The 19748-nt window shown below is 39.1% G+C and overlaps 1 protein-coding gene across 3 annotated transcripts in view; it reads left to right on the top strand.

Annotated features, from left to right (window-relative positions):
• The first annotated feature begins 10 nt into the window (after positions 1-10).
• The window catches only part of becn1 (beclin 1, autophagy related), a 24256-nt gene continuing 4518 nt past the window's right edge, over positions 11-19748 (top strand). The window contains exons 1-11 of one of the 3 annotated variants that reach the window (XM_072561534.1): positions 11-230; positions 1645-1773; positions 6773-6840; positions 9255-9313; positions 12669-12759; positions 14287-14423; positions 14696-14890; positions 15427-15573; positions 16313-16462; positions 17842-17902; positions 18895-19037. In XM_072561534.1, the coding sequence (XP_072417635.1) occupies positions 1647-1773; positions 6773-6840; positions 9255-9313; positions 12669-12759; positions 14287-14423; positions 14696-14890; positions 15427-15573; positions 16313-16462; positions 17842-17902; positions 18895-19037 (1178 nt within the window). In that variant the 5' untranslated portion in view covers positions 11-230; positions 1645-1646. Of the gene's footprint in view, positions 231-555; positions 668-1644; positions 1774-6772; positions 6841-9254; positions 9314-12668; positions 12760-14286; positions 14424-14695; positions 14891-15426; positions 15574-16312; positions 16463-17841; positions 17903-18894; positions 19038-19748 lie in introns of those variants that run through there. The other 2 variants (XM_072561535.1, XM_072561536.1) reach the window with 2 other exon arrangements.

Genomic DNA, 19748 nt, shown 5'->3' with positions numbered 1-19748 from the left:
ACACACACAGCCCGGAAGTGAAGGCACTTCCGGCTTCAGGGTGGAGGGGGGAAAGGAAAGAGTAGGAAGAGGGAGAAGGAAAAGGAGAAAAGAGTAACAATATTATCGAGTGCTGTGTGTGTGAGAGAGAGAGGGCAGGATATAAACCCTCCTCCTGCCTCACCATGCGGCTGTCCTGAGCTGTTTTTCCAGCATCAGACTCTCTCCTTGTCAAGTGAGAAGCAGATGAGGTACGTTACCCTCGCTGGGGGGGTTCACTTTGTTTCTTGTCAGCGTTTTCACCAGCCGTGACCGAATAGGTTTTAACTAGGCAGCAGTGGGTACGACAGATGCTGGCGATTAGAGTCTAGATTAGAGTGGTGCTGGAAAAGCACAGCAGGTCAGGCAGCATCCGAGGAGCAAGAAAATCGACCTTTCGGGCAAAAGCCCTTCATCAGGAATGAATCTGATGAAGGGCTTTTGCCCGAAAGGTCGATTTTCTTGCTGTGCTTTTCCAGCACCACTCTAATCTTGACCCTGAATAGGTTTTAAGCCTATTCTATTCCCCCCTTTTCCCCCTCGCCTCGCTTGTTTGTTTTTAAACAGAATTGGGGATAGTTGATTTTTAAGGGGAGTGAGCGGACGCTGGTTTCGGGATGAAGAAGCAAATCGCTGTCGGCAATTAAAGGTTAATATTTTAGCTGGGAGCTGTGGCTAGATAAGGGGATGGGAGAACATTTGAAAGTCCATTATTTGGATGTGACTAAGTGGTGGCAGTGAACTTTAACTGAACTGTGCATTTTCTACTTGTATTTTATTGAGTTTTTTTTTAAAAACTTCAAATATCAGATTTGAGGGCGAGGAACTGGGCTTTAATTTTGTCAGCATTAGTTCCCACTTACTCTTCATGAGAAATTATTTGTGGAGTAAGATAATTGCTGGTTTGTGGGTGGGTTTTGTTGCTAGTGATCATCTGTTGGAATGTGCTGTCATATTTTCTGCATTATGGTAACTCAACGCTGATGAAGGGCTTTTGCCCGATACGTCGATTTTTCAGCTCCTCGGATGCTGCCTGACCTATGCTTTTTCAGTACCACACTCTCGACTCTGATCTCCAGCATCTGCAGTCCTCGCTTTCTCCTAACTCTAAATGACAGTTTGTCGTACTTTTTAAAAAAATTTGCTTTAATCTCTCCCCAACTAGAGCTCACCATCTCAAAATCTTGTATTTCCTTCATCATGCTTCCTCTTGTTGCATGCTAAAATAACAAGTCATTTAGCCATCTGTTGCCTGCCATTGTTCCCATTGTAGCTAATTCTGCTTTGTGTATGCCTTACCGTTTTCCCTTTACTTTTCTCAATGACATTCTTGTCATCGGACGAATTTGATGAGGTGACCAGAGTTGGAATGTTCATTTAATTGCTTTCCACACAATTACTAGCCTCATTTAGCTTTCACCATGTCCTTTTTGTTTCAATATACAGCATCTGCAATATTTTCTTTTGTTTTCATGCTTGATCTGCAATGTTCAGTATAATAAGGCAGAATTTATGTGAAAATTTCACACATGAAGTTAGTCTGTCAGAGTTCACAATGGAGCAGACTGTTTCCAGTTTGTGGTAGGAATAGCCAAATTGTTTTCTGTGCTTTCTTATTTTATATAGCTATGGAAGGTTCAAAGTCTTCAAGCTCCACCATGCAAGTGAGCTTTGTATGCCAGCGTTGTAGTCAACCCCTAAAGCTGGATACATCCTTCAATGTTTTAGATAGAGTGACAATTCAGGAACTCACAGGTAAGAAATTGCAATACCTGCATTATTGTTAGTTTTTTAAGTTACTGTCCTGTCTCTAATTCTGTAGGCTGAGGGTTCAAGTCCCATTCCAATCTGAAATTTAAAAATTTGATTTGACCCTCAGTGCAGCCCTTTCTTGCTACTATTTAAATCAGCGATTCTGGTTATCGGCCCCATCTAGAATCATAGAATTTTACAGTACAGAAGGAGGCCACTTGACCCATTGTGTCTGTACTGGCTCCTGAAAAGACTACCAGCTGGTCCCGTTGTCCAGCCCTGTCTCTGTAACCCTCTAAATTCATCACTTTTAAATATATATCCAACTCTCTTTTGAAACATCCACCACTCTCCCAGGCAGTACATTTCAAATCATCATAACTCTGTGAATAAAGAGGTTTCTCTTCATGTCGCTTGGTTCTCTTGCTGATGATCTTGAAACTGTGATCCTGAATTACTGATGTACCAAATAGTGGAAACAAAATATCCTTCTTTACCCTGTAAAAATGAGTTCGTAATTTTGAATACCCAAATAAGGTTATCTCTTGATCTTCTCTGGTCCAAGAAGAATAAGCCCAATTTCTCTAATCTAAAATCCTTCATTCCTGCGATCATTCTCGTAAAATTTCCTTTGAACTCTAACCTGGATTTCAACTTCCTTTCTTAAATAAGATGCCAAGAACTAAATGCACGACACCTAATGTGGTCTGACCATTGGATTTATAGACATGTAGCATCACTTGATTGTTTTTACATTCTCTGCCTCTAGTTTTATACCCAAGGATCCTGTAAGCCACCTTAACAACTATTTTAGCTTAGCTGGCCACCTTCATGTGAACCCTGAAGTCCCACTGCTCCTCTACTCCCCTTAAAGTTGAACCATTAAGCTTGTATTGCATCTCAGTGGTTCCTCTCCCACAATGCATTACCTCAAATTTCTCTGCACTGAAATTCATCTGCCAGATGTCTGCCCATTTGGCCAACTTGTCAATGTCCCTCTGAAGTCACTCAGCATCATCCTCACAATCCACTAATCTCCTTATCCTAGTATCATCTGCAAGTTTAGAGATTTTGCCCTCAATACCCATCTCCAAATCACCTATATAAATTTAAAAAGTCCCAAAATGGATCCCTGGGGAACATCTCTCTTAACTCATGTCCAGTCTGGGAAACGCCATCTGTGACTATCGTCTTCCCCATATTTTAGCCAACTTCTAAATCGTGCTACTGTTAATTCCAAACACTTCTAAATTGCTAAGGAACCTGCCATGTAGTACCATATCAAATGCTTTCTGAAAGTCCAAATATACAACATCCATGGCACTACCCTCTACCACTGCCTTGAAAATGAACTTTATAATAGTCAGACATGAACTACTCTTGATAAAGCAATGTTGACTCTCTGTATTAATCTATTTTTCTCTTGGTGTCTATTTATCTTGTCCTGTATTCTGACCTCCATCAGTTTTCCCATTTGATGTAAAACTGACAGATTGGTAGTTTCCTGGGTTTTCCTTTGCTGCCTTTTTAAACATGGTGTTATATTTGCAATCCTCCAGTCTCTTGGACTAGTCTTGCGTTCAAAGTGGCCTGGAAAATTTCTGTCAATGGCTCTACAACTTGCTCCCTTACCCCTCTCAGCAATCTTGAATGTATCTTGTTTGACCTGGCTACTTCTCTGCCTGGAATGCTACCAGCCTTTCTGGCACCTCTTCTTTATTTACATAGAATCCCTACAGCGTTGGGACACTTTTGGATTGTGGGAGGAAACCGGAAAATGCAGACATGGGGAGAATGTGCAAACCCCACACAAACAGTCGCCCGAGGCTGGAATCGAACCCTGGTGATATGAGGCAGCAGTGCTAACTACTGAGCCACTGTGCCGCCCCTTAGTTTATCATATACTATTTGGTTGCTCAAAACCCCCATTTTCAACTGAGCCATTGTCACCATTTTCTATTTTGGTAAAGGTAGAGCAAAATATTCACTTAGGATCTCTGCCATAGACTTTGCTTCAGTGAGCAGCTTATCCTGCTAATTCCTTGTGGGACCCACTCTACCCTTCATTAATCTTTTACTATTAATACGTTTGAAAAACATTTTACTATTTGCTTTGGTGCAGCCTGTTAACTTTCTCTTTCCAGCCTTAGCCTCTTTCTTGTGTTTTAACTACTCTTCCGATTTCTATTATCATAGAATCCCTGCACTGCAGAAAGAGTTGCAGTTGGTCCCTTGAGTCTGCACCAACCCTTTGAAGAGCATCTTGCGCAGATCCAGTCCCTGTCTTCTCCCTTTAACCCAAGCATTTTACCATGGTAAATCCTCCTAAACTGCCCATCTTTGGGCTATGGGAGGAAACAAGAGCACCTAAAAGAAGCCCACACAGACACAGGGACAATGTGCAAACTCAAAACAGACAGTCACCCAAAACTGGAATCAAATCCAGGTCCCTGGCACTGAGAGCAGCAGTGCTAAGTCACCTAATGATATTGCTATTATTATTCCTGTAAACACACACCTCCTTTTTCTTCTTTTATTTTCTCATCAATATCCTCAGTTATCCAGCGAACTCTGGCCATAGGTGCACATAATTCTCATGGGTATGTACTTCTCATGAGTATGTACATATTTCTCTGTTTTGAAAGTCTCCCATTTTCCATCCACAAAACGTTTCCAATCAACGTGCTCCAGTTAAAATTTTGAACCTTTAAAATCTGCCCTTTTCTGGTCTGGGATCTTAATCCTTGACTGATTTTTATCATTTTCTGACTTAATTGTAATAAGGTTCAATATTGCAATTTATCAAATGCTTCTTCACTCTTACGTTCTCCACTTGTCCTGCCTCATTTCCTAGGACCACATTCAGCAAAGCTCCCTCCCTGGCAGGACTGGAAGTGTCCTGTTCTAGAAGGTTCTCCTGCACACATTGCAGGAAGTTTTCCCCTTCACGCACCATGCCCTGCCTTTATTTCAGTTTGTCCGAGGGTAATTAAAATCATCAATTATCACAGCCCTGCAAATTTCCTTAATCTGCCTACAAATGTTCCCTTCTACTTCCTCCCCAGTATTCGGAGGTCTAAAATAAATAGCCAAAAAGGTGCTTGCTACCTTCCTATTTCTCACTTCCAACCATATATATTCATATCCACCATAGCTATTTCCAGCTTGGAGAAAAAGATCCCAAGAAGTGTTCATTCCGCTCTTTCAAATATACATCCCTCAATCTACATTATAAAAGCAAATTTATCTGCAAAGTTTGTGAGAAGATTTGTAGCTCGGGTGTTCGTTGTTGTGGTTCTGTTCGCCGAGCTGGGAATTTGTGTTGCAGACATTTCGTCCCCTGTCTAGGTGACATCCTTAGTGCTTGGGAGCCTCCTGTGAAGCGCTTCTGTGATCTTTCCTCCAGCATTTATAGTGGTTTGTCTCTGCCACTTCCGGTTGTCAGTTCCAGCAGCCAGGGAATTCCTACAGGCATGGCACTCATCCACAGATTCAATCAATTAGCACATCGACCTGGACCCAATATACTGACCACTGCAGCGGACAGCTGGAACTGACAACTGGAAGCGGCAGAGACAAACCACTATAAATGCTGGAGGAAAGATCACAGAAGCGCTACACAGGAGGCTCCCAAGCACTGAGGATGTCACCTAGACAGGGGACGAAATGTCTGCAACACAAATTCCCAGCTTGGCGAACACAACCACAGCAAATTTATCTGGTTATCATTGCACTGATGTACACGGGGGTGGGAATGGGGGAGGATGTAGTAGGTTGGGGAGAGCAGGCAGTGGTGGTTGAGTCTCTGGGATGATCTTCGGAGGGTTAGTGCAGACCATGTAGGGATTCTATGATCCTCCATTATAGTCCAACATAAATTGTACTTGTGTACAATATACTGATCAATCACCTTACTGCAAACAGAAAGCTAATAGATGTGATTAGTATCCAATCTGATTATGTTGGTGTTGTCTTTGTACATTGACAGTACGTCTGTATTTTTGTTTGATTGGATGAGACAAAGCATGAGTAGATTTGAACTGAAGTTAAAGCTGCTTATAGCAAGGAAGTGCAGAAAGCCCATGGGAGTGAATCTTGAGAATAGTTGGCATATTCTGGACATATCTTGAGATCAAAGAACTACAATGTTTTGGATGGGAATTCCATGAATGAACAGAAATGTTATTGTCGTGACAGGGCTCAGGGGAACAGAGAAGTGGGCCCTAGGATGTAGTAGTTTAGATCAGAGTGGTGCTGGAAAAGCACAGCAGGTCAGGCAGCATCCGAGGAGCAGGCAAATTGATGTTTCGGGCAAAAGCCCTTCATCAGGATCTAGTAATCCTTTTTGAATTTAGTCCACACCCCTACCTCCATATATCATCAGGTTTAAGTCCTAAACTGGGAAGCCTGCATATTTATTTTAATGAATTCTAATAAAGTAAATGTTATTATTCACTTGGATACAACTGCAAATTTCTATACTAATTAATACAAGAAATATTCCAGACACTTGATGAATCAATGGGGAGATTAGTGAGAAATATTTGGGTTTTGTCAGCAAGGAGGAAGAGGGATTTCTAGAGTGTCGGGCCTGGTGATTGAAGGCAGTGGTGGGGGAGGGAGAGGGAGAGGGAGAGGGAGAAATGAGTGAAAGAAGCTATGGAAGTGTGTGTAGAACAGCATGATAGAAAAGTCATTCAAGAAGAGTGAAAGTACAAGTTTCATCATAAACACTTTGAATGGAAGTGCTATACAGAAGCATAGGTGATACTAATGGCAACAGTGCCTTGAGACAGATGATTCTCAGGTACTGGCTCAGCTTTATCAACTTTTTTTTAAAATGTAGCCTATCCTTTTCCCTTTCTCAAAAGTATTCTAATCATTCAAGTACGAGCTGATATCCAAACCTATCGTTTCATAGGGAATTTTTAAAAAAATGTTTTAAAAGCAATTAATATTAAAAGACCAGTATGCTGAAAGTTATCCTGTCTTTTTTTTCCAGCCCCTTTAGTTACAGTTACTCCTGTAAAACCAGAAGAAGGCAGGGTGGAAAATGGCAGCCCTGCAGAGGTAAGAACCGAAGTAGCTGTCTATAAATAAATTCAATTAAATTCAATTTTCGTTGCTGTGTATCTACTATAGTTTAATTGTTAAATATGCTGGTATGTTGTGTGTTGCTGAACTATACTGAGTGCATCATGTCCTGGGAATAACCTGTGCAGGCAGTAAATGTATGGATTGTGCCATGTATAATACACATTGTGAACCTTTTTGTATTGGTGTGTGTGGTGGTATTTTACAGCTGCTTTATGATACATTTTTAAAAAAAAAAGTTCCATTGCACTTTCCAGATAGGCAGATCGCTTTCTTTTCTGTAAAATTGGAGCTTTTAAGGGGAGGGATTTGCTTCACATCCAAATTATAGAAAAATGCAAATAGTGAACACTTCCAGAATATCTATTTTGCCGCGTGGAATGTCAGAATGGAGCAGTGCTGTCTTGGGGATGTCATTAAATGTGGCCATTGAATGTCAAAGTCAAGAGTGTGCAGCTGAAAAGCACAGCAGTTCAGGCAGCATCCAAGGAGCAGGATTATCTTGTGAGGCTTGTGGGCCGGGGGGCTGAGAGGTAAATGGGAGGGTGGGGGGGGTGAGGTAGATAAAGGTGAGGGAGAAGGTGAGAGGTTGAAGGTGGGTGTGGAGTGGATAGATGGGAAAGGTGATGGACACAAGGTGGTGCCGATGCAGTCATCGATATAGCGGAAGGACAGGTGGGGCTGGTGCCGGTCCAACTCGGAAGATGGACTGTTCCACATAGCCAACAAAGAGGCAGGCATAGTCTGGTCCCACATAGCTGCCATGGTTCCCCTTTTGAGTTGGAGGAATTGGGAGGATTGGAAAGAGAAGTTGTTGAGGATGAGGACCAGTTCAGCCAGGTGGGTAAAAGTTGGAAGAGTACTGGTTGGGACAGCATGCCAGGAAGAAACGGAGGGCTTGGAGACCTTTGTCGTGTCGGATCAATGTGGACAGGGACTGGATGTCCATGGTGAAGATGAGGTGTTGGGGGCCGGGGAAATGAAAATCTTGGAGGAGGTGAAGGGCGTGGGTGATGTCCCGAATGTAAGTGGGGAGTTCCTGTACTAAGGAGGTGAGGACTGTCAAGATAGGCACAGGTGAGTTCAGCAGGACAAGCACAGGCTGAGACATTGAGTCGACCAGGGAAGTCAAGTTTGTGAATCTTTGGTAGGAGGAAGAATCAGGCAATGCAGGGTTTCAGATTGACATTCACACTGAATGTCAAAGATCCTGTGGTTCTGCAGGGGGAGCAGCCAAGATTCTCTTGGTGTCTGGACTATATATCTCCAACCACTAATACCATCAGAACAAATTAATTAGTTATTAATTCAGTTGTGTTGTATGTAAAGTGATTTGGCTGCAGGACAATTATTTTATTTCAAAGTAATTCATCCAGTAAAGTGCTTTGCACTGTTTTAGTTAAAATAAGGAGCTATTTGTATCGATCTTTTCTCTCCAATAATTTATTCTGTAATATTACACAAAATATTATTTTAGTTTTGACACAGGCAAGGAGAGGTGAACATGATTATTTTTACTGTTTTCCTCTCCTATCTATATATATTTTTAAAATCTAATTTCTTTATAACCTTTTTTCCTTTTAAAAATAGGTGGTGGTCTGTTTCCCAAGCAGCCCAATTTAAAATGATCTACAGCAAGTTCTTTAGGATTAAAACAAAGTAAGGTTTATTACTGCATTCAAAAGCCAAAGGAATGGTTTGTGATGCATACTCTCTCACACATGCACACAAGAAAGGAAAGAGGAGGGGTGGGGAGGGGAGAAATAAACCAGACTTATGGGAGATAGTGAGACCAGAGACAGGTGCTTAGCTAAGGTGGGAGGTACTTACTCCTGATATTATAAACAGATTATCGAACAAAAATCAAGCTGTATCCTAGAAGGAGAATTAAACAAACCAGCAAGTTCAGTCTTGTAACTAGTTTTTGGTTAAACCGCTTAACTAATCGGTTTTAATGTCCTGCCCCCATCTATTGTATTTTGGATGAGGTATGTGAAGTTGTTGGGACCATATTGAACAATAATGGACTTCAATGGTCGCCTTTTTGCTCAGAACTGACTGGGATAAACATATCGTATATTAATCCTTGATGTTGGCTTGGGTGGAATGGTCATACAGTGCAGAGTTTCATACGCCAGGAAGTGTTGAGTTCACTTTTGTCCAGGTACTTGCTAGAAATTTATGGAAGCAGCCAACTTGCTCATTCTGTTTGATAGCATCCATTTTAAAATCAAGCAAGAGTTCATTTAAAGAAAATTTAAGCATGAGAATATTATATGAAAATCTTTCTCTTGCCCTCTGAGCATTACAGTTTTAAAAAATAAATTGTGTACAAAACATCCAACAGTTGGTCTTCATTTTGGCTTCACTTAAGGTGTTTTATTTTTTAGGAAGCTTGCACAGAAGGTAAACCAGACAGTGTTTCCAGAAAATATATACCTCCTGCTCGGTAAGGACACACAATTTAACTTTCTATGTACTAAACCAAGTCCTAACTTTGCCTTCAGCTTTTAAATAGTGATTAATATATTAAATTCGGCCATGCTGATGGTTTCAACTTATGTTTCACATGCCTTGACGAAAGGTGATGTATCATGGGATATAAGTAGAACTTTGAACTTCACAAGCTGGGAGGGAAGATTCGAGGCCAGGTCATTTGGCTTGTTCTTCCATGTTTCTTTCTTCTGGTTTAAGAATATTCATCAAAGAGGCATGGATCCAGTTTGCTCCATGGAACCTTGTCTTAAAAAATGGGGAAGAATAAGTTGAAAAATTTGATGTTAAAAAAATCCTACAATGTAGTAAAATAATATATTTTCAAATTAGCATTTTACTTTTTTTTGATGATAGTATTCTCTTCCAGAATTACCATGATGTTCTATTGAGCGAGTAATTGTTTTGCATGTTGTGGTGCTGAGGTGTACAGGTTAGAAAGATCCTACTTTTGAAATCTCTCATGCTGATACTGAAGGGATAATAAGAAATGCTATTTATTATTTGCATCATTTAGAATGAGGATGAGTGCTTACTTATTATTGTAAACCAGTGACACATGGTGGAAGTGAAAATATCTCTTAAATTGAAGAGAGGATGTAGCTTTGTCAAGGTACAGCTGTTGGGTAGTTTTGATGCAAGGTTCACTAGATTGATTCCTGGGATCAACAGATTTTGAGAAAGTTGCATATCCAGGGAATGAGAAGAATGAGAATAGTGTGAAACGGGTAGAATGCTTGATACTATCAGGTTGGATTTTGAAAGCTATTTCCCCTGGGTGTCGAGTCTAGAACTAGGACTTAGTCTCAAAGCAGGGCAACATTTACAAACAAGATGGGGAAAAATATTTACTGAAGGAGCTGTTTTTTTTAGAACATTACAGCGCAGTACAGGTCCTTTGCCCCTTGATGTTGTGCCGACCTGTGGAACTAATCTGAAGCCCATCTAACCCACACTATTCCATTCTCGTCTGTGTGCCTATCCAATGAACTTTTAAATGCCCTTTAAACTTGGCGAGTCTACTACTGTTGCAGGCAGTGCATTCTATGCCCCTACTACTGAGTAAAGAAACTACCTCTGACATCTGTCCTATATCTATCATCCCTCAATTTAAAGCTCTGTCTCTTCGTGCTAGCCATCACCATCCGAGGAAAAAGTGTCTCCCTGTCCACCCTATCTAACCCTCTGATTATCTTATATGGCTCAATTGTCACCTCTCAACCTTCCTTTTTCTAATGAAAACAACCTCAAGTCCCTCAGCCTTTCCTCTATAAGATCCTCCCTCCACACAAGGCAACATCCTAGTAAATCTCTTCTGAGCCCTTTCCAAAGCTTTCAAATCCTTCCTTTTTAATGCGGTGACCAGAACTGTACACAATACTCCAAATGTGGCCACACCAGAGTTTGTACAAACTGCAGCATGATCTCATGGTTCCGACACACGATCCCTTTACCAATAAAAGGTAACACACCATATGCCTTCTTAACAACCTTCTCAACCTGGGTGTCAACTTTCAAGGATCTATGTACCTGGACACAGATCTCTATGCTCATCTGCACTACCAAGAATCTCACCATTAGCCCAGTACTCTGCATTCCTATTACTCCTTCCAAAGTGAATCACCTCACACTTTTCCACATTAAACTCCATTTGTCACCTCAGTCCAGCTCTGCAGCTTATCTATGTCTCTCTGTAACTTACAACATCCTTTGTCACTATTCACAACTCTATCGACCTTAGTGTCATCTGCGAATTTACTAACCCATCCTTTTATGCCCTCATTCAGATCATTTATAAAAATGACAAACTACAGTGGCTCCAAAACAGATCCTTGTGGTACCCCACTAGTAACTGAACTCCAGGATGAATATTTCCCATCAACCACCACCCTCTGTCTTCTTTCAGGTAGCCAATTTCTGATCCAAACTGCTAAATCACCCTCAATCCCATGCTCTGTATTTTGTGCACTAGCTGACCGAGGAGAACCTTATCAAATGCCTTAACGAAATCCATATACACCACTCAATCGCTTTACCCTCATCCACCTGTTTGGTCACCTTCTCAAAGAACTCAGTAAGGTTTGTGAGGCACGACCTAACCTTCACAAAATCGTGTTGTCTACCTGTAATCAACTTATTCCTTTCTAGATGATTATTCTAGATTAAATCTTTGGAATTCCCTACTGCAGATGCTCTAATATTATTTATATTTTACTGAGATCAAAAGATGTTTGAGTAAGGGATGAAGGATATGGAGATAATTTCATAATACTATAAGAAATAGAACAGTTTTAGGCTGTTCGGCCCTTCGAACCTGCTCTATCATTCAAAAGAATTATGGCCAAAATGACATTCCTGACATCCACTTTACTGCAATTTTTCCGTAACCCTTTATTCCCCTACTAATCGAGAATCCATCTGTCTCAGCCTTAAATGTACATGAGGACTCTGTCCTCATAGCTCTCTGTGACAAGGAATTTTAAAGATTCTCAACCCTCCAAGAAACATTTCCTTATCTCAGTCTTAAACTGGCACCCCTTTATTCTGAAACTATGTCCTCTGGTCTGAGACACTCCTGTGAGGTGAAGCACCCTCTCAGCATTTACCCTGTGAAGCCCCTTAAGAATCCTGTATGTTTCATTGAAATCACCACTTCTCATTCTCCTAAACTCCACTTAGCAGGGTCTCAACCTAATTAGGCTTTGCTCATAATACAATCCCTCCATAGTTTGGAATTCTGGTAGAAGATCAGTCCTGATTTTATTGATGGAATAGGTTTGAAGGGCTCAGTACTTGCCACCTGCTCTGTTTCTCAAATCTCATGATACCACTGTATTTCTGTCTTGCACTTAAGTGTTTTGTATACTTTGAAATACAGTATACTCTGTGTATTTTGGAACCGTATCCACCAGTAGTTAAGGGAAGAAGAGAAAATGGGGGAAAATCGAAAAATACCTCTATCTTCCTCTTATTACCTTGACTTGTGTCTAAATATCTAGACATTTCATTAAATGGTTTACAATGAATTTGTGAAATTATTCAATATTGCTGAATAGATGAAAATTATCACTTCAAATCCTACATCAGGCATATAATTTAAAATACTTTAATAGTTTTCTTAGAAGACATTTATTCATGTGGTTAATTTAGTTAAGTTATAAGATTCTTAGTATTTTTTCATTGCATCCATAAATAATGTTTTTATTTTCCACAATTAGTGGAACAGCATCTTCTAATTTAAAATAGCAGATGTTTTTTCTAGAGGTTTGAGATTATTTGGAGAATGGCTATAGAAGTTTAATCTTTTATAGGATGTTGTCCACAGAAAGTGCTAATAGTTTTACTCTCATTGGAGAAGCTTCTGATGGTGGCACAATGGAAAACCTAAGCCGAAGACTCAAAGTGAGTTTGTACTTTATTTGGTCTGATAACTATTCATCACTGTTTACTTGTGTATTTAGCAAATATTTTCAAATTATACATTTTAATAATTATTTTTCCAGCAAAACACTCTTGTACATGAAACAGTGTGTCTGTAAAATACTTTCAAACAGACCCCTCTGCTGCACTGATGCTAGGTCAGATTGCATAGTCTTATCCAAAGTTCGTGACACCTTCAGGAAATAATATTCCACTCAAGATTTTCAATATATGATGGCTATTTTTTAATACAGTTTATCTTTATTCAAATGAATTTGTAGACACAGTCTTCAGTGTGTTTTTTCAAATTAAATTAATTTCAAAAGATAGAAATGTTTCTAGAACTTAGATTATAGAAACATTGGTTAAACATTGAATGGCAGATTTTGAAAAGAAACTTATTCTTCAAGTTGATTTCCCATTCTTTGGTCTGAGGTAGTCTGGGATCTGATTATAGTTGTGATGTTTATCATTAAGATGGAGGGGTGTAGGTTTCAGAAAAGGTCTCTATATTCCACAGTTAAATCCCTCTCCTGCTTTGTGGCCCAGGAGAACTGCATGTTTATCCTGCTGCATATTGCTTCTATGAAAATGGCTTTTACTAATCTTGGCCCATCACTGGGAAAAGCCCCACATTTGCTGAGCTGCTCAATGCAAATGCAGGACCGGTACCTGTTTTTTGGGAGAGCTTTGTGACCATCATAAGATGTTTAAGAACCCTTCCCCTTCACTAATTCTCTTTTCTTCCTCCTCCCCCCACCACCACACCTTGCAGAGATTGAGAACATCTGGGCGAGTTCAGGGTGAGCCACCACCTGGGCTCAATGCAGGGTGAAATCCAGTAGGAAGGGAAAGTTGTCACCTTATTGTGAGGATGCTGGCGTAATGTCGCTGGACATAGTAATCCAAATTGTCAGGCAAATTCTGGGACGTGTTCAAATCACACCATAACAGGTGGTGAAATCTGAATTCAATTTCAAAACCTAATATTGCTAGTAAGCTTGATGGTGACCACATAACCATTGCTAATCGTTTAAACCCATTTGGTTCACTAATGTCTTTTAGGGAAGGAAACTGTCATCCTTAGCTGGTCTGGCCTACATGTGACTTCATACCCACAGCAAAGTGGTTCACACTTAACTTTCTTAATTAAGGATAATCAATTAAATGCAGGCCTAGCCAGTGATGCTCACATCCCATGAATGAATTTTTTAAAATTGCCAATGCTAGATCTTGCTGGGGGCATACTAGGAGATGTGCATGCTAGTTACTTTAATTGTGCCGTCCATTTAAATGTCAGAAATTCTTGAACTGGACAGGTGATGTTCTGTTGCTTCATGCTTGTCTATCACATGGTCAAAATTGGGATACAATGTATTGTCAAGCATACTGACTCAATAAGATGAAGTCAAATTTTGTTACTTCCCACATTTTAATTTCTGTATGTTGTAAATGAAAGATTAAAATTGTGTATATCATTAAATTCTGTGGGTACTTGTTATTAAATAGGTGACCAGTGATCTGTTTGACATCATGTCTGGACAGACAGATGTGGACCACCCTCTCTGTGAGGAATGTACTGATACACTGCTTGATCAGTTGGACCAGCAACTGAATGTCACAGAAAATGAATGTCAGAATTACAAGTAGGTTACTAATACTATCTCTATTGTATCCAAAAATTATACAAGCATTGTCATCTAGATTACTTCCACTTGAAAAATATAAAACATTGATCAGAATCCAGGCCATCATGTTCCAGACATTTTAAAGCAGTTAAATGTACCCAAGAAAAAGATTTTATTTAATACCTGAGAATAACATTTTCAAATCTACATTTCTGAAGCTGATTGCGTGGTTTAGATTTTTGGTGAAATAGAATCCACTTGATGAGGATGTTTATATGTTTTTGATGCAGGAACTGTTTAGAGATACTTGAACAAATGAATGAGGAAGATGAAGAGCAACTGCTGCAAGAGCTGAAAGCACTGAACTCCCAAGAGAACTTTTTAATTCAGGAACTTGAAAATGTGGAAATGAAACGGAAGAAGGTAGCAGATGATTTGGCTGAGGTTAGGGCAGAGACAGAGAGACTCCATCAAGAAGAAGCCCAGTGAGTAGACCAGGTTTTCATGTAAAAGTACAAAGCAGTGTGCGCAATAACTGGTGGTGCATGATATTTATTGCTTTCCTCATTAATAGTATGTATGAAACAGGCTTTTTGTTGCAAGATTTTAACATTCTTCTCTCTAAAACCAGAGATACTTGAGGAAAAGGGAGGTATATAATATATCCCAGATCATTTGCTCAACAATGACACTCAACCTGGTTCCAACCAGAAAAAAATCTGAAATACCGATGCATGTATAAAGATTACGTAAATTTCCAATCATTTATAGAAGTGCAAATAAAGTAACTAAACAGAGATTCAGACATAAAGAGAGACTTAAAGAAATTGAGTGTTATTTTCATCTCTACATTATGTATACCAGTACCGAAGATTCATAGCACTTCCTCATTGTTTTGGTTCTTTTATTAGTTGCAGCATGAAATTGGTTCATTTTGAAAGTTTTCAAACTCTTTTAAACTAGAATAAGATGCAAGAAATCAGTCTTTTTTTTTGCTCTTGTATGAATTCTTATGTTGAAGGTACCAGCGGGAGTACTCTGAATTCAAAAGACAGCAATTGGAGCTTGACGATGATTTAACAAGTGTTGGCAATCAGATGCGATATGCCCAGATTCAGCTTGATAAACTCAAGAAAACCAATGTTTTCAATGCTACGTTTCACATATGGTAAGAACTAGTTAACTTTACCTGTATTTTTTAGATTCTCTACAGTGTGGAAACAGGCCCTTCGGCCCAACAAGTCCACACCGCCCCTCCGAAGAGAAACCCACCCATACCCATTCTCCTACCCTATATTTACGCACCTAACACTGTGGGCGCAATTTAGCATGGCCAATTCACCTGACCTGCACATCTTTGGATTGTGGGAGGAAACCGGAGCACCCGGAGAAAACCCACGCAAACACTGAGTATGTGCAAACTCCTCACAGGCGGGAATCGAACCCAGGACCCTGGTGCTGTGAGGCAGCAGTGCTAACAACTGAGCCACCGTGCTGCTCAATAATGAATTTTAATTGCTGTAGGTGTCATCTATAATCATCCTGTATTTGGATCAATATATTCAGAGGCTACATTTTGTTCATTTAAACCTGAACATCCTGACTTGGGTAAGTCTGTGACACAATAGCATGTAAGCACATGTAGTCTCCTACGTGTGGCAGAACTGCATGTTCACCATATTGTTAACTTAGTTCCTTATACATTTTTGTTTGCTTTCCTGTTTCAACATCATACGAGGCTGGCTCGGTTATTTTGAAGTCTTTATATTATCAATTTTTTTCCCCTTCCTTCACGAACTTGAGTCACGGACATTTCAGATCAAAAACGGGATGAATCATAGCTCACTTTTTGTTTGTATTTCTGTATTAATTTTTTGTTTTTCATTACTGGACAATATGAATTTCAGGCACAGTGGACAGTTTGGCACCATCAATAACTTCAGACTAGGACGTCTACCGAGTGTTCCTGTGGAATGGAATGAGATTAATGCAGCTTGGGGGCAGACTGTGCTGTTACTGCACTCACTGGCTAACAAGATGGAACTCCGATTTCAAAGGTGCATTTTGAAATTGCGTAAAGTCTGTACCATTTGTGTAATGATGAGTTTTGAAGTGAGACTGTTTTGCTTGGAATCATAAATGCCAAATGAAAATTGTCTTAAGAGTCTGAACGAAATTGACCTAATTCCTAATAAAACGTTTCAAATATGAGAAAATAAAACTGACAAACGAGACTTTAGCATTTTTAAATAAGGAAATATAAAGATTATATTTCTGGTCCCCATTTTATAATTATTTTTGCTTAAGCATTGCTTGATGTAATTACAGAACTGAGAATTTATTGCTAACATTGTTTTTTGCTAATTAATTATTTAGCATTTACATGATTATGTTTTGGCAATTTTGCTATTTCATTATATTTAAATTGGCATCTTCACATTTCAGCTTCCTCTCTGTCCTTGAGATGACTCTCTCTGCTCAGGGATTATTAACATATGGGAAGTGGAATTCCTGGTTTTTGGAATTTGTGCCAGTACAGTAGAGGGTCAGAAACGTGCACAGAAAGTATGGCCTAATATCCCAAATATTGCAAATTTATTTTATTTGATGAACCTGTGCAGGGATTACAAAAATATGGAGGAAGATTCAGTGGCAATTGATTAGGTCAGAGAAGGGATGACTCATTATTGAAGTAAAATAGGAGGTAGGAGATCATGCGATGGTGTCAAATTGGGATTGGAATCTCACAATCAAGTAGAGTTCTGACCACTTTAGTTTGGTCTGAGACAGTTGCCAAGAGGGTTTGATTTTTAAAAAATTGTTCTTTCCAGTGAGCGAATTTCAGCACATTTTGACACTAGAGGTCAGACCAGGAGTTTGACAACATATATATTGGGAGGGGAGGGAGAGAGACAACACCGTCAGTGATGTTGAGTGAAGTACAATTGGATATTGTGGATATGTGTGGAATTTTTGATGTGGTTTTAATTTACAAAATGTAGGTGAGGAACAGGAGAATACAGTGAATAATTCCTTTGAAGCCACTGTTAACATTGTTGTTGGTGACAGCACAATTGAAGGAACTTCTTCAGCAATTGCTACACATCTAAGAGTGAATCTAGGAGAAGTCTAGGTCCATTCAACTCTACCATGGAGAGGTGACTTTGGTGGTCTGGACTTTGGTCTAACACATTTTAATCAGTGTGGGGAAAATGAACTTCCACTTCAAACTATGCCCTGCTTTCTTTGTTATGTGTGATTGAAAGGGTTGAGAGTAACCCTTTCTGATGTAGAAGAAACAATTCTGTCATGAATGTTTTTCCCTCATCAATAAGTTCCAGAACACGCCGATGTAAAGAATGCCTAAAAATTCAAAATATTGTAAATTGTCGAGTAAACACGCATCTTATACAAAATATTTTCTCTGCTTTTATAGGTATCGTCTTGTCCCTTATGGGAATCATTCATACTTGGAATCACTTACAGACAGAGCAAAGGTCTGTACTGTGGTCGTAAACAGAGAAATGTCTTTGTGAGAATGTTCTCTTCTAGGTTCTAACAGTAAATTTAAAAATGCATTTTCTTTAAATGGGAAAACTGGGTTTTTTTTTCAAAATGGTTTTTAGGAAGACAGAGTATTTGGTGTATACAACTGTGGGGGAGAGGAAAGAGGATCAGACAAACAGAATTAGGACCTGGATTATTTCTGACCTTTTCAGAGACTTTGATTGGGATACTGTCTAGACCGCTGAGTTGAAAACTTATGGCTACATATAAAGTTAGCATGGGATAATCTCAACACATTTCACCCAAATTGAACTCCACAGAGCAACTCATTTGATCTGAAGTTACAAGTTATATTTGGTATCTAAGATTATATTAAGGTATTTAGTTGAAGGAAATGATGCTTCATCCCATGCTGCAGATGACTTAAGTGTTTTAAGTTGACGTTAAGTGGAAAATAGCTTTCCACTTCTCCTATGCACTTTAGATATGTTTGTATATTAAAAACAATAAAATTATTTCACATGGGGAAATGTGCTAATATGTAAAAGTAATTTTATTACTTTAGTTCTCTTGAATACACTTGCGTTTGTTCATTTGTTTTCTTAAATATTATTTTTACAAGAATTATTTGATGTGAGTTTTTCTTTGGCTTTTAGGTGATTGTTGATTTAAATGGATAGTTAATTTTAAAAAAACATATTGTGGCACTGTCATTGTAATGTAGCACAATGGGCTATGTGTGGTGAAATGCAAGTTTGACATTTTTTTCATTCACTAGTGACTACTTAGTTTTAGTAGCTTCTTTGTGGGGGAGCAGAATAATCCTAGGCTACCCTTGCATCACCTAGCAATCTATGCAAACCATTTTGTTTTTAGTTGCAGTTGTTATAGGGAATGGGAGAAAAGATAGTGCTTACCCTCAAATTAAGAAGGATAGACTTGGCTTTTAAAAAATATCGTTTCTTCTAACTTGGTCATATAGGAGCTGCCATTGTACTGTTCCGGAGGATTACGATTCTTCTGGGACAACAAGTTTGATCATGCTATGGTGGCTTTTCTGGATTGCGTTCAACAGTTTAAAGAGGAGGTAGAAAGAGGTGACACTGGCTTCTGCTTACCATACAGGTAGATTATTAAGTACTTCAACCTAGTCTTGAATAACGTAAGAACAGTCAAATATTTCTGTTCCAAGGATAATATTACTTAATTGCATTCATAAATTGAGTTTACATATTTAATAAATGTTTTTATAAATTTTATTTTAATAAATTATCTATTCTGCATTTGGAAGAAAACATCAGGAATAAATTGACAAACACAAGTTCTTTTACAGAAAACATCTGATAAGTCATTGTGTTTGGGTGTGACTGATCCTAAACTCTCCTTCACGTTTGTGTTTTATTTAATTACTGACCCTCAAAACACTAATAACATTAATGACAATGATCCAAAGAACCAGGATCCTATTCCTATTGTATATAAAAGGGGAAACACTCAATTTACTGGTATGTTGTATATCTGTAAACTTTGAGCACATTTAGCAAATTACATGCTATTTTGGGGGTCATGAGTGTTTGACTACAGTATACAATATGATGGCCCTTTCCATTGCTTGGATTTATTAATGCTGTAAAATTAGGATAACCTCCTTGTAATTATGGTATATATAACTGCTGCTCATGACGCAAATAAAAATCTCTGGGATTAATTTTTGCTTTACCTTTACTTTGAAGGAAAGCTAATATTTCAGCAATTACATCCATTTGGAATTTTTCAAAGTCACTGCTTTGCTTTGCAATTCCCCTCGCCTTGCCTTCAAATGTGACCCTACCCCCA

This window comes from Chiloscyllium punctatum, chromosome 42 (assembly GCF_047496795.1).
Source record: "Chiloscyllium punctatum isolate Juve2018m chromosome 42, sChiPun1.3, whole genome shotgun sequence".
NCBI classification, from domain to species: Eukaryota; Metazoa; Chordata; class Chondrichthyes; order Orectolobiformes; family Hemiscylliidae; genus Chiloscyllium; species Chiloscyllium punctatum.
This window is presented reverse-complemented; position numbering and strand designations above follow the sequence as displayed.